Below are 15,083 nucleotides of genomic sequence, written 5' to 3' on the forward strand. Positions count from 1 at the left end.
GGGAACAGTCGCTTTGTGTTCACCTTCTCCACGCTCCACCTAGTCTTATACATCTCTATCAGACCTCTCTCAGCCTCTCTGCTCTTAAAATCAAGCACCCCGAGCTTATCTAGACTCTGTTCTTAGCTAAACTATCCCAGGCGATATCCTGATCAATCTTCTCTGCATCCCCTCTAATTCAATTACATCCTTCCTATAGTGTGGTTACCAGAACATAGAGTACTTCAGCTGTGGCCAAACCAAAGTTTTGTACAGCCCCAACATAACACTGTCCTTATAATCTCTGCCTTGACTGATAAACTCGAGCATCTTGTCTTAACAATCCTATTAACATATTCTACCGTCTTTAGGGATCTGTGTACAAGTACCAAGATCCCTTCTTCCCTCTGAGCTTGCTATTGTCCTGCCATTCATTGAGTGCTACCTTGTCTTGTCATTTCTTTCACCTCACACTTATCAGGTTAAATTCCATCTGCCAATCTGACCAATTTGTCTATATCCTCCTCTAACTTAAGACCATTTTCCCTCACTGTCTACCACCTGGCCAATCCTTGTGTTATCCTCAAACTTCTTATCATCCCCTGCAATTTCTTGGGCTCATTCTGACTTACATTATCCGTGCTCCATTAAGTTGCAGGGGAAGAACATGTAAAGCATGAAGCGTAAACCAGATGTTATTCTAAGTGCCCTTTATTTTGAGGTGGTAATGGGATACTATCCTCTGCCTGTAGAAGAATATTTGCCTTATCCTTTGTCCTTCCTTACTATGGCACTGGCAAATGATATGCTAAGGTTTGTTGAACAGGGATTTGAGTGCACATCTGAAGGTGGGGCTTCTGTGAAATGCATTACTGTGTACAGTTTTTGGTTTCTTTACCTAAAAAAGTAGTTGGAGAGGCACAGGTACCTCGTTGTTACCTGTGACGAGGGGGTTTCTCTGGAGGTCAGAGATGGCTTTGATTTACGTAGTGCCTTTCATGACCTCAGAACATATCAAAGTACATTGCAGGCAAGTAATACTCTCTACATGTTGACACTATTATCCCAAGAATTATGGCAAACTCTCTTAAACAGATAATGCCTTGTAAAAATTACATCCACTTTGGGGCTTTAGTTTAATGCTAGGGAAATTAACACCGCTGATAATGTAGCACTCTGTCAGTTCTGCACCAAACTGTCAGGCTTGATGCTTGTGCTCTAGTCCTGGAGTGGAATTTGAACTCAGAACCTTCTCATGTATATCTGAGAATGCCAGCAACTGAGTCACAGCTGGCACCTATTGGGAGCAATTGAGTAGAATTTGTCACTGGGGGTGCCGGTGATGCATTGGTAGTGTATCTACCTCTGGTCCAAGAGTGCTTGGTTCAAGTCTGTCCTTGGGTATGTGATATCACCTCTGAACAGGTTGCTTAGTAAATATCTAGAATCTGTCATTGTTCTGAGATTTAGAAGAATGAGAGATGATCTCATTCAAATGTGCAAAGTTTTAAGAAAGCTTGACTTAGTAGATACTGAGAAATTTTCCCTTGGGATTATAGTCTCAGGATAAAGGGTTAGCCATTGAGATGGGAAATATCTTCACTCGGATTGGCCAATGCAAGGATTCAGTTAGTAGAATCCATGTAGGTAGCAACAACATAGGCATGACAAAGAGAAAGTTATCCCTCAGTCAGTTTGAGAAACTAAATGCCAATGTAGGAAGCAGAACCACAAATATCATAATCTCTGCATTATTACCTGAGCCACAGGCAAATTAGCATAGGACAAATCAGATGAGGGAGATGAATGTGTGGCTCAAAGGCTGGTCTGGGAAGTGTTCCCCAATAGTTCATGCCCGATGAACCAGAACACATGTCCCACATCAGCAACAAATCAGTGGATCAGGAGGTAGGAACTACACGGGAAAAATGACAATCACAATCACAAGAGAAGTGCTACCAAGTAAACTTGTGGAGCTGCAGGCTGACAAGTTCCTGGGTCCTTACAGACTGCATTCTTGGTCTGAGAAGTGGCTGGTTAAGATAGGTGACTTTAATCTTCCTAAACTCTCGATTCTAGGATGGCCCCAACAGACTGGAGTTTTGTGAAGGTAACTCCTTTATTCAAACAGGGAAGAAGACAAAAAGCAAGAAACTAAGAAACTACAGGTGAGTTGACTTAGCTTACATAAATGGACAAAAGGCATGGTTGCCGAATTTGCTGACAATCAAAGAAAGATAGGAAAGTAAGTAAGAAAAAGATATAAGGATGCTACTAAAATATATAGATAGGTTAAGTGAGTAGGCAAAGTTGTGGTAAATGGAGTAGGATGTGGGAAATTTTTTTTGTTCTTCATGCTAAAATTGATAGTATATTACCTTAATGGTGAGAGATTGCAGAGGTCTGAGATGCAAATGCAAAACAACATTTTATGAAAGAGATAATGGGAACTGCAGATGCTGGAGATTCCAAGATAATAAAATGTGAAGCTGGATGAACACAGCAGGCCAAGCAGCGGCCTGCTGTGTTCATCCAGCTTCACATTTTATTATCTTGGAATCTCCAGCATCTGCAGTTCCCATTATCTCTTTCATAAAATGTTGTTTTGCATTTGCATCTCAGACCTCTGCAATCTCTCACCATTAAGGTAATATACTATCAATTTTAGCATGAAGAACAAAAAAAATTTCCCACATCCTACTCCATTTACCACAACTTTGCCTACTCACTTAACCTATCTATATATTTTAGTAGCATCCTTATATCTTTTTCTTACTTACTTTCCTATCTTTCTTTGATTGTCAGCAAATTCGGCAACCATGCCTTTTGTCCATTTATGTAAGCTAAGTCAACTCACCTGTAGTTTCTTAGTTTCTTGCTTTTTGTCTTCTTCCCTGTTTGAATAAAGGAGTTACCTTCACAAAACTCCAGTCTGTTGGGGCCATCCTAGAATCGAGAGTTTAGGAAGATTAAAGTCACCTATCTTAACCAGCCACTTCTCAGACCAAGAATGCAGTCTGTAAGGACCCAGGAACTTGTCAGCCTGCAGCTCCACAAGTTTACTTGGTAGCACTTCTCTTGTGATTGTGATTGTCATTTTTCCCGTGTAGTTCCTACCTCCTGATCCACTGATTTGTTGCTGATGTGGGACATGTGTTCTGGTTCATCGGGCATGAACTATTGGGGAACACTTCCCAGACCAGCCTTTGAGCCACACATTCATCTCCCTCATCTGATTTGTCCTATGCTAATTTGCCTGTGGCTCAGGTAATAATGCAGAGATTATGATATTTGTGGTTCTGCTTCCTACATTGGCATTTAGTTTCTCAAACTGACTGAGGGATAACTTTCTCTTTGTCATGCCTATGTTGTTGCTACCTACATGGATTCTACTAACTGAATCCTTGCAATTCAATTGCAAATTGTCTCAACCCCTGGCACCAGGCAGGCGACACAAATGTCTGAACCAGTGCTATTGGCAGAAAATGGAATCAATTCGCACCAACGCTCACCCCCCTTCCCACACTGACTCCTACCACTGCTCTTTCTGTTTGCTCCCAACTCTGTACCAAGGTCAGTTAGCTCATTCACCATACACATCCAGACAAGCTGAAAGAACCTTAAATCTGTTGACAATTGAAAACGCTGATGTTCCTACCCTCTGAGTTCCCTTACCTGTTTTGTTTGCAGTCACATTCTCCTGTCCCTGGATGTTGACCAAATCAGATCACTCTATACTCAGATGTGTGACTGCCTCCTGTTCCAAAAATGGTCTGTCACAATCCCTATGGTGCAGCCTTCAGTTTATTAACTGTTGAGTTGAAGCTGGTCGAACTTCAAACATTTGCCGCAGACCTTTTGCTGGCAGTGACACCCAGGAACTCCCATGTACTACAACTGTGACATATCACCTGACCTGCCATCCTTAATGTGTTCTAAGCAACTGATCAATTAATTTGTATGTTTTGTAATGTTTTATCTTTTTATTCGCCTTGCCACTAATTAACTACAAATATTTTTAATCAATCTATTTGGACATATAATGAAACACCTCCGAGGCAGGTGAGACTTGAACCCTAACATTCTGGCCCGGAGGTGGGGAGACTATGTCACAAGAACTTTCAGCAACTAGTTGTATGAAGTATATTAAACCATAGGGATTGAATGCACCTTAGTCGCTTACCGGATAATCGCCATGTAATTTGCTGCTTCTCCTTTTCCAGAGTAAGAAAAAATTCCCAAGGCTAAAGAAGTTTAGAAGAAACAAAAGTTATAGAATGCTTCTTCCTCTTTATTCCTTGAACACCTATAATCATTTAGCTTTTACACTTAAGTGCTAAATAGCATTAAGTTGGCTAGTTTCACTTATTTTTAAACCAATCTATTTGGGCATGTTATGACATCTCGGGGACATGTGTCTCTTTGACCTCAAGTCAGGGACGCTAATACTGTGCCAAAAAAATCACTGGTTACTTTTATATCCTCCTGAGATAAAAGGCTCTTCTGACTGACTTACTAAGGATCCAGTTTCAGTATGTTCTTAAGCTGCTGTTTCACTACAAGTTTTGATAAAACTTTACTTAAGGCTGGCAACAACATTTGAACTGTAGGTTTCAGTTTAATGCCAGCTATAAACTAAATTAGATTGTACAAGATAAAACTTTCTTGCCCAACAGTTGCACATGCATGCAACAAACTCTCGTTTTAAAAAAAGCAGCCATGTGACAATGTTTTTGTGATGCTGATTGAGGGACAAAATAGTACTATAAAACATTATAAGATGGTTCTTGAGGAATTGTATAAAAAATTTCAGCTGAAAATCTCAACTTTCAAAAGGAAAGAACTCCCTAAGCTTATGAAGTGTCAAGCCAGATTTTTGCACTTCAACTGTAAATCTTGAACCCACAGCTTTCTAATTTGGAGGCGTGAGTGCTATAGTCTGAGCCAAGGCTGATTCATCAGAAAAGAAGTTAAGAAAGACACTCTGTCATGCTTAGGGTAAGGGGGAACCATGGGCTGGAATATGGTTTGGCCTGTAGTTAAAAGCAAGGGGTGAAGAAGAAGCTTAGCGAGTGGTCTCAAGCTTAGTTATGAATAAATACCTGAATGGCCTTCAGTAATTATTGCTGTTTAGGCTGGTCTGGGAGAAGATGGGATGAATTAAGCTGCTGTGTGCCAGTGGAGAAGAGAAGTAGATATTAATGTAGGTGAGATTTCCATCCTACATTTGGAAGTATGTTTCCTTACGAGACAAACTAAGCAGAAGTAATTTACATTTGGAATTATTGTTTCTTTCTCCTCTTTGTTTATGGTCTTTTAACTTAATTTGTGTATGCAAATTTTGCAATTGTATCATGTTAGAGAAAGAATATAATGACATTTCAGAAAGACCTGGCAAGCTTTTTGAGTGTGCAAATACCACAGATTAGTTACAGTCCTGACTCCAATGAAAAATGTTTGAAATAACTGTGTTAATTGTAAGAGTTTTATTTCAGCTGATGGAGTGCTGTGTGAATGCCCTGGTGACTTCATTTAAGGAGACAATTCTAGCTGAATGCCCAGGCATGATCAAACGTAATGAGACAGATAGTGAGTAAAATTGTAATTGTTGATTTTATTTACGTTAATTAGGTTGTGACGTACAAATTATTATTTACGGTTATTCCAAATAGTTACATGATGACCAATCAAAATATTTGTTTTATGCTTCCATACTGCAATAAAAGTGCTAATTGTTCTATCATTATTTACATGGGTCAAAATGTAAAGCTTCTATTCAAATAAAATTGCAGCTGTATGTATGATATTTTGGTAGAGTTACTTCTTTGCTGTTTTGTACTGGCCATTCCGCATTTTCAGTTTCCTTTTATTTCAGCTGTGCTTTATCTTGCTTCTTAAATTGGACAACTGGTCAACCTTTTGAGACAAAGATTCCCAACTTTTCACTTTCTTATTCTCGAATTTCTGAGTCGAAATTCTCCAGAAGATTGCCTGCAATCTACTAAAATATAATTTTCTTTTAAGCTTAGCATTGAATATTATGGTACCGTCTGGAAATTCAAAGCTCTTCATATCTGAAAGTCAATTAATGTGTTAGGAGTTGAAGAGTCTTCCATTAGACTGTCAAATCATTGTACAGCATTTCTTTGCTTTTTCTGATCAAGCTTATAGAATCATAAAATTCCTACAGTGCACATAGAGGTCATCAGTGCATTGAGTCTGCATCCACTCGCCAAAGAGCATCCCACTCTCCACCCTTTCCTGGTTATCATGCATTTACCATAGCAGACCCACCTAGTCTGCACATCCCTGGACTTTACAGGGAATTTAATATGGCCAATCCACTTAATCTACCTAACCTGCAAAATTTTGGACTGTGGGAGGAAACCAAAGCACCCAAAGGAAATTCACCCAGACATCATGAGAACATGCAGACTCCACAGAGACAATCACTCAAGGCTGGAATTGAACCTGGATTCCTGGAACTGAGAGGCAGCAGTGCTTACCGCCAAGCTATCAAGCTGCCCTCCGAGAAAGGGAAATGCTAATGTTTTCCACATCGACCATGCCCAACTACTGGCAATGTAAAAAAAAATTATTTACTTCTAGCTGTGTCAATGTGCTTGCAAATGCAGCGCATTGTCCTTACAGGTATTATTAAAGGCAAAGTTTGTTCAGGTTCATACAGTGCCAAGTTTGAATTGTGGCCACCATTCTGATTCTAAATGAGTTAAATTCAAAGCAGTTCTGATTCAGTAGCTTCTTTTGTATGAAGCTACTGCATGGCAACAAATGTAATCTTAGCCAGTAAGTCCTTTTTTAGTTTAAATGTTTATTTGAATTGTACACTAACATGTCAGACAGTGATTTAGTAGATACACAAAATTGTGGAGTTTTTTCCTTCATAAATTGAGCCAATCATACTTAAAAACAAAACATGATAGTAAACTATGAAGCTAGTACCTAAAATTAAAAAGTTATTAAGATCTGGATCTATATATAAAGTTAAAAATAACTGAATTAATCTGTGAGGCTGGATGAACACAGCAGGCCAAGCAGCATCTCAGGAGCACAAAAGCTGACGTTTCGGGCCTAGACCCTTCATCAGAGAGGGGGATGGGGGGAGGGAACTGGAATAAATAGGGAGAGAGGGGGAGGCGGACCGAAGATGGAGAGTAAAGAAGATAGGTGGAGAGGGTGTAGGTGGGGAGGTAGGGAGGGGATAGGTCAGTCCAGGGAAGACGGACAGGTCAAGGAGGTGGGATGAGGTTAGTAGGTAGCTGGGGGTGCGGCTTGGGGTGGGAGGAAGGGATGGGTGAGAGGAAGAACCGGTTAGGGAGGCAGAGACAGGTTGGACTGGTTTTGGGATGCAGTGGGTGGGGGGCAAGAGCTGGGCTGGTTGTGTGGTGCAGTGGGGGGAGGGGATGAACTGGGCTGGTTTAGGGATGCAGTGGGGGAAGGGGAGATTTTGAAACTGGTGAAGTCCACATTGATACCATATGGCTGCAGGGTTCCCAGGCGGAATATGAGTTGCTGTTCCTGCAACCTTCGGGTGGCATCATTGTGGCAGTGCAGGAGGCCCATGATGGACATGTCATCAAGAGAATGGGAGGGGGAGTGGAAATGGTTTGCGACTGGGAGGTGCAGTTGTTTGTTGCGAACTAAGCGGAGGTGTTCTGCAAAGCGGTCCCCAAGCCTCCGCTTGGTTTCCCCAATGTAGAGGAAGCCGCACCGGGTACAGTGGATGCAGTGGATGCACACCAGTTTCAAAATCTCCCCTTCCCCCACTGCATCCCTAAACCAGCCCAGTTCATCCCCTCCCCCCACTGCACCACACAACCAGCCCAGCTCTTCCCCCCCACCCACTGCATCCCAAAACCAGTCCAACCTGTCTCTGCCTCCCTAACCGGTTCTTCCTCTCACCCATCCCTTCCTCCCACCCCAAGCCGCACCCCCAGCTACCTACTAACCTCATCCCACCTCCTTGACCTGTCCGTCTTCCCTGGACTGACCTATCCCCTCCCTACCTCCCCACCTACACCCTCTCCACCTATCTTCTTTACTCTCCATCTTCGGTCCGCCTCCCCCTCTCTCCCTATTTATTCCAGTTCCCTCCCCCCATCCCCCTCTCTGATGAAGGGTCTAGGCCCGAAACGTCAGCTTTTGTGCTCCTGAGATGCTGCTTGGCCTGCTGTGTTCATCCAGCCTCACATTTTATTATCTTGGAATCTCCAGCATCTGCAGTTCCCATTATCTCTGAATTAATCTGTATTCTGAATATGTAGAAATATTTATTCACTTTTATTAATTTTAGAAATAATGATTTCAACAAATGACCTGGCTTTATCAACCATTTGGAATACTGATCTAAAATATTAACTTGCTATATGTGTAGCAAGCTGGAAATCAGAAACAAAAATGGAAATTGCTGGAAAAACTCAGGTCTGGCAGCATCTGTGGAGAGAAAACAGAGTTAATATTTCAGCTCCAGTGACCCTTCTTCAGAACTTAGTTCAGTTTCTGATCAAAACATTGCAAATGCTAGAAATCTTAAGTAAAAAACAGGAAATATTGGAAATAATCTTTCAGGCCACATCTGTGGCAAGAGAAACAAGTTAAAATTACAGAACGTGACTTATTGTCAGAACAGGGGAAAATTTAAAAATGTAATAGGGATGCGAGGGGTAAGGACAAAAGGAAGATTTATGATAGGTTGGAAGACTTAATTTATAAATGAAGGAAGAGTTGAGTCTTACAAAGCCAGAAATAATGATGCATGTTATATTAGATGTTGATGTGTTTGTTCATTTCTGCAGAGCTACACTTGATGTTTACGTTGATGGATAAAGTTCCAAATGGGATTGAGCCAATGTTAAAAGATTTGGAAGAGCACATTATTAGTGCTGGATTGGCAGATATGGTAGCAGCTGCAGAGACTATCACTACTGTAAGTATTTAAAGGGGCCTTTTAACTAAAGCTCTTCGCTTTCCCTTTACTTACTGGACCTTTGCAGTGCATACTCTCAGACTATTCTCAACAACATTAAGGTGACCCCTGCAAGGTGTATAAGAGTCACTTGGGATAACTTGGTGTTTCCCTTGGTTTTGTTAGGAATTCCCAAATATGCAGTGGACTAACATTTGAATCGAAAATTGAACCATCAGGTTTCACTTGTAGATTTCGAAGAACCTGTAAAATACATTGAGAAGCCATTCACCTACAATCGTTTAAAGATACATTATGATCTTTTTATATAAATTAGGTAGAGGTACTCACAGAGTGACAGTTCATGGAGTTATAGAGTCATACAGCACAGAAACAGACCCTTCAGACCTTTCTCCCATACTAAACTAGTCCCACGTGCTTGCACTTGGCCCATATTGTTGCAAACATTTCATATTCATATACTTACACAAATGTCTTTTAAACGTTGTAACTGTACCCGCATTCACCACTTCCTCTGGAAGTTATTTCACAAATGAACCACTCTGTGTTTAAAAAAAATTGCCCCTCATATATTGTTTAAATCTTTCTGCTCTCGCCTTAAAAATATGCCCCCTAAGTCTTGAAATCCCCCACTGTAGGGAAAAGACACCTGCCATTTACTTTATTTAAGATTCTGTGCGAAGGTTTGTATCTCCGGTTGTGGATGAGGTTGGTGGCTTGCTCGCTGAGCTGGCTGATTATCATATGATAACCAGCCATCTCAGTGAGCAAACCAACAAGCTCATTCACCTTATCTATATTCCTCAATGTTTTATAAACTTCTATAAAGAGATCATTCAACCTCCTATGCTCCAGTGGGAAAAGTCCCAGCCTACCCAGCCTCTCCTTAAACTCAAACCTTCCAGTCCTGGCAACATCCTGCTGAACCTTTTCTGAACCCTGTTCAAATTAATTATATACTTCCTATAATAGGGTGACCAGACTGGACAAGTATTCCGGAAGAGGTCCCACCAACCTCCCGTACAACCTCCATATATGATGTTCCAACTTCTGTAGTCAAAGGTCTGAGCAATGAAGGCAAGCATGCTAAACACCTTTTTAACCAATGTGATGCAAACTTCAAAGAATTATGTACCTTAATCCTTCGGTGTCTCTGTTGAAAATCAATATCCACGGCCCTGTTTTTAATTGTCTAAGTCTTGCCCTTGTTTTCTCTTTAATCAAAATGTAATACCTCTCATTTATCCAAATTAAACTCCATATGCCGCTCTTCAGCCCATAGACCCAATCGATCCAGATCTCTTTGTAATCTTAGATAATCTTCTTCACTGTCTGCTATACCGCCAATTTTGGTGTTATTTGCAAACTTTCTAACCATACCTCCTATGTTCTCATCTCAATCATTTATTTTAGCCACGAACAAAAGACATACCAGCACCAATTACCACTGGTCACAGGCCTCAGTCCCAAAGTCGCTCCACCATTGCTCTGTCTCCTGTCATCAAGCAAATTTTTTATCCAGTTGGCAAGCCTATCCTGAATCCCAAGTGATTTAACTTTACAAAATAGTCTACCATGCAGAGCCTTGTCTAAGGCTTTACTAAAGTCTAAGTAAACAGTGTCTGCTGCTCTGACCTCCTCAGTCTTCTTGGTTACTTCCTCAAAAAACTCAATCAAGTTTGTGAAGCGCACTTGCCCTCACACAAAACCATGCTAACTATCCCTAATCATTCCTTGCCATTCCAAATGCATTTCAAATTTTCTCTTTCAGAATCACTTCCAACAACTCGCACACCACCAAAGTCACACTCACAGGTCTATAGTTCCTTGGCTTCTGCTTGCATCCCTTCTTAAACAAAGGCACTACATTAGACACTCTCTAGTCATTTGGTACCTCACCTGTAGTTATAAATGATACAAATATTTCTGCCAGGTGCTCTGAAATTTCCTCCCTAACTTTCCACAACCTCATGGGATACGTTAGAAGAGTTGGAGTGATTTTTTTCATTCTGTTTCTTGGTTTAAAGGTATGAAAATCCTTTATGTAAGGAGACTTTAGAAGAGCAGAAAAATACTAATATAACCCCTATTGCAATATTTCACCATTGATAAACTGCAAAACCTCAAGCTTTAAAAACTGTTCCTAATTCAGTTTTCATAACTGAATAAAGTTCATTTTTGAAAGACCATATGCCAAGGATGGTGTTCAGTTATTACATATTGGAAGTCAGATTATCAGTTGAGTTGCACTTGTAGCTTTTGCTCCTACATTAATATGTCTTCCAGGTTGTAAACCTGTCTGAATTAATTAAAGATCTGCAGATACTTCTGTGAGCTCTCTATTCTCTATTGCCAAATGATTTGTAACTTAGAGACAAACATGTAATTTCAATTTCACTTGATATTGTGGTGAAGTATCAGTAGGATGAAAGAGAGATGATGAAGAAGGTACGCGAGTACAAATGTCACATCCATGGCAGTGTATGCTCGTGTGAAAAAGGCATTCGATAAATTGCCACACCGAAAATTCTTGGCAAAATAAGTACTCATGGTGTGGCAGATGATGTACTAACATAGATTGAAAATTAGTTGGAAGCAAAGAGTAGGGACAGATAGGCCGTTTTCAGCTTGACAATCTGTAGCTTGTGGTGTGCCACAAGAATTGGTGCTGAGGTCTCAACCATTTGCTATCTATGTTAATGACTTGATGAAGGGACCAGATCTGTAGTAGCTAAATTTGCTGATGGTGCAATTGTCAAGCGAGCAGAAGGAATTTATGTAGGATAAATGGACAAAGTTTTGGCAGATAAAGTACGATGTGGTAAATGTGACTTGTCTATTTCAGGAAGATTAGAAAGCAGTAAATTAAGTGGAGAGACTGCAAAGCTCTCCTTTAAAGAAGGATCTGGGAAACCTGGTACATATACCAACTTCTGTGATTCAAATCATGCAACTACCACAATGATTTGAATGCAACAGTAGTGTTGACATTTATTGTAAGGTTAAGCAAATATAAACGAAGGATTTGAGGCCACAGCACCACACCCCTCCCCGCTCTGTTGGGAGTCATTAGTCTGTGGCATTGTCCTTCTCAGAGAACAGCAGAGGGTCAATGAATATACTCAGGGTTTATTTAGAGTTTAGATTGTCAAGGAAGTAAAGGATTATGAGGATGCAGAAAGAAAAGTGGAGCTGAGGCTACAATTAGAGAAACCATAATCTTGCTGATGAAGAGAAATAGGCTTGAGGGGCTGGATGACCTCTTTCTGCTCTTGCTTCTTGTGTTTTTGTGTGTGTTAGTTTGTGCTTTTTAACATGAAACAATTCTTTTTCCTCTTGCAGGATTCTGAAAAATATGTTGAGCAGTTGCTTACATTATTTAATCGATTTAGTAAGTTGGTAAAAGAAGCATTTCAAGATGACCCTCGTTTTCTTACTGCTAGAGATAAAGTGAGTGGATTTTTGCTTTAATATTGAGGATTTGGATACTTTCCAAATTTAGAAATTTCTTGAAAGCTGACGTAAAGTTCTTTTAAAAAGTTACTTGTATCTGTGTAGCAAACTGTTAATGTAGACCTATAGATTTTAACCTGGTTGTTGGATGGTTCAAATGTGGGTGATGTAGTTTGTTACTGTCGAGGACCAGACCACCAAATTTGTTGCAGCCATAGCTTTTATTTTTCAAATAGCCAAATGTAAAATCCAGGGGACTTAACAAAAAAATAGAGACATGAGGTTTCATGGTTTTGAACAAACAACAATAAACTTTGCTATACAAGGTTACAGCAGTAATACAATCTACAATGCAGGTGCAACTTTTATTCCGACGTCCTGAACTAACATGTGCTAAATATGGATAGTAGACTGTGATACAACAGCCCACAGTGCACATCAAATAGCAAATGCTGTTGAGATAGACCCTACAAGTTTCTCAGTAATTCCCTCCTGATGTTAATGACACAATGGGTCATCAAATCGAAACTTCACAAGGAATAACAATTCTTCATGGCTTCGCCTTGAAACTCCCCCTCACAAGCTGTTCTATTAAGGATTTCTTCAATGACTACTGCTGTTGTGGCTGACCACTCTCCTTTAGCAAAACAACTCCTCGTCCTTGACGCTAGAAACTGCACTTCAGTAAGTATTCATAGGCACTGCTCAAAATACTGCTTGTGGTCTTTTCAGCCCACACTGTCAGCTATGCTGACCTGTTAATGGCACAGTTTCTAAGCCTTCATAGATTCCATGACTTTTTCGAAGCCCTGAATCCAATGCTTAACTCACTAGTGGAACTTCTTCCTGAGTTGTAACAGCTGAGAGATATCCAACTGTTGTTGGGACTTCTCCCCGAGTCCTCTACACAGTTGCATTCCCAGTGGTAGAACGCAGAGACCAAGTGGACTTTATGATGGGCAGCACTGCTGTTTTTTTTTCTCCAGTCAGTTTGAACTTGGGCCTGCTTTACAGTGACACCAAACTGTTTTGAATGACCTATTGAAAACTTTGTAACAAATCCTATCCCCTGTTCTTAGTTAGAATTGAGTATAACTGATATTTTGGAACAGTCACATTAAGAAGCCCTTAGAACTTTTTGTTCCTCAAATTTTACCATTTTCACAGAATTCTGAGTTTACAACACAAATTACATGCATGTAAAGATTCTTTCACAAGTTAGAAACAGCATAATTTGTAATATTTTTATTGTCTGTGTTGCCTTTGTCAGTTTACTATGCTAAAACTATTGAAAACTTGCAATGCTGTGTTTTGATACTTTTGTTTTATCTGAATAATGTCTTCCAAACAGGCATATAAAGCAGTTGTGAATGATGCTACCATTTTTAAACTTGAACTGCCATTGAAGCAGAAAGGGTGAGATCTTTTCTAGAATACTATTGCAAACAAACAATTTTATAAAATTTAAAGGCTGTTAAAAATATTTTATTGGTACCACAGTGGAACAGTTTGGAAAATATTGTTACTTAGTGCAAGTGACACATCTTCAAACAACCACTCTAAAGATTAGAGTTTTTCTCTTCTAATTCCTTCGCTAATCCAGAGTGGCCTGAAGATGCTGTTTTCAAAGGGTAGAATTCCATTACCATGAAGACCATTTCGGGACCCAACCCATGTGGCTATACCTTATAATGCACTCAACAGCAACTACTTGCAGTGCCTTCAACTTAGTAAATATCCAAGGCATTTCATAGGATTGTTATCAAATGTAATTAATTGAAGCTCAAGAGGTATTAAGACGAGTGACCAAAAGCTTGGTCAAAGTGGTAGGTTTTAGGGACTGCCTTAATGGGAGCAAAAATAGAGAGTTGAGAAAGTTTGAGGGTGGAATTTCAGAGCTTATAGCCATGTTGAAGTCCCCAAACATGGATTGATTTTAAAATTAAAAATACACAAGAGAGCAGCATTGAATTAATTTTGAAAGCTTCACTTTTCTGCAAAATCACTGAATAATAATCAAATCAGATCCTACCCTAATACAAATCAAGAAGTCCAATTTAAGAATATTGTCAAATGATTTGTGCCCACAGAACAGTACATTAACTGCTGGGATCCATTGCAAATGCTAGACTTTTTCAACATACCTTTAAGTAAAGAATATTCAAATGAATTGTAATGAAATTTGGAATATGGTAGAAGTAATATTCAGCAATGGAGCTAGGGTTGCATCAACAGTTTTAAACAGCAGTCTCCTTCGGACAGCAACTAGTGTGCATTGAGCAAAGGTTGTCAATGGGCTGTACGTGAGTGAGATTCAATCTGAGCTACATTTAATAATCTCAGCAATTTCTTGGCTAACCACAGGATTAGTAATATTTAGCACAAACTCCTCATTTAATCTTCATCTACTTCAGCAGTAGAGTTGGCTGTGCATTATGTGTTAAGGATGCAGGATATTTTAAGAATGAAAGAGAAGTAGATTAAATATATTGCTTTCAGAAATGTAATCATTTTCTCTTCTCATAAAATCTACTCTTCCAAGAGACCCATCTCTGCTCTTCATTGTTAATGGCGCTTTTTGAATAGGAACTGTCCTGTTCCTTTCAGAATCTTCTTGAGACCAAGCTGCGCAGTTGGTCCATATGATCTCTCAAACAACTAACCCTTTTCTGATTTACAATCCATTCCTAATGACCTTTTCCTT

At 39.9% G+C, this 15,083-nt stretch overlaps 1 protein-coding gene across 1 annotated transcript in view; it reads left to right on the plus strand.

The window, feature by feature from the left end:
- The window catches only part of LOC125453039 (cullin-5), a 112,173-nt gene that overhangs the window by 65,745 nt on the left and 31,345 nt on the right, over nucleotides 1–15,083 (plus strand). The window contains exons 9-12 of the mRNA XM_048532088.1: nucleotides 5,475–5,568; nucleotides 8,796–8,926; nucleotides 12,269–12,376; nucleotides 13,731–13,795. Coding sequence (XP_048388045.1) covers nucleotides 5,475–5,568; nucleotides 8,796–8,926; nucleotides 12,269–12,376; nucleotides 13,731–13,795 — 398 coding nt within the window. The remainder of the gene's footprint in view (nucleotides 1–5,474; nucleotides 5,569–8,795; nucleotides 8,927–12,268; nucleotides 12,377–13,730; nucleotides 13,796–15,083) is intronic.

This window comes from Stegostoma tigrinum, chromosome 6, assembly GCF_030684315.1.
Source record: "Stegostoma tigrinum isolate sSteTig4 chromosome 6, sSteTig4.hap1, whole genome shotgun sequence".
NCBI lineage: Eukaryota > Metazoa > Chordata > Chondrichthyes > Orectolobiformes > Stegostomatidae > Stegostoma > Stegostoma tigrinum.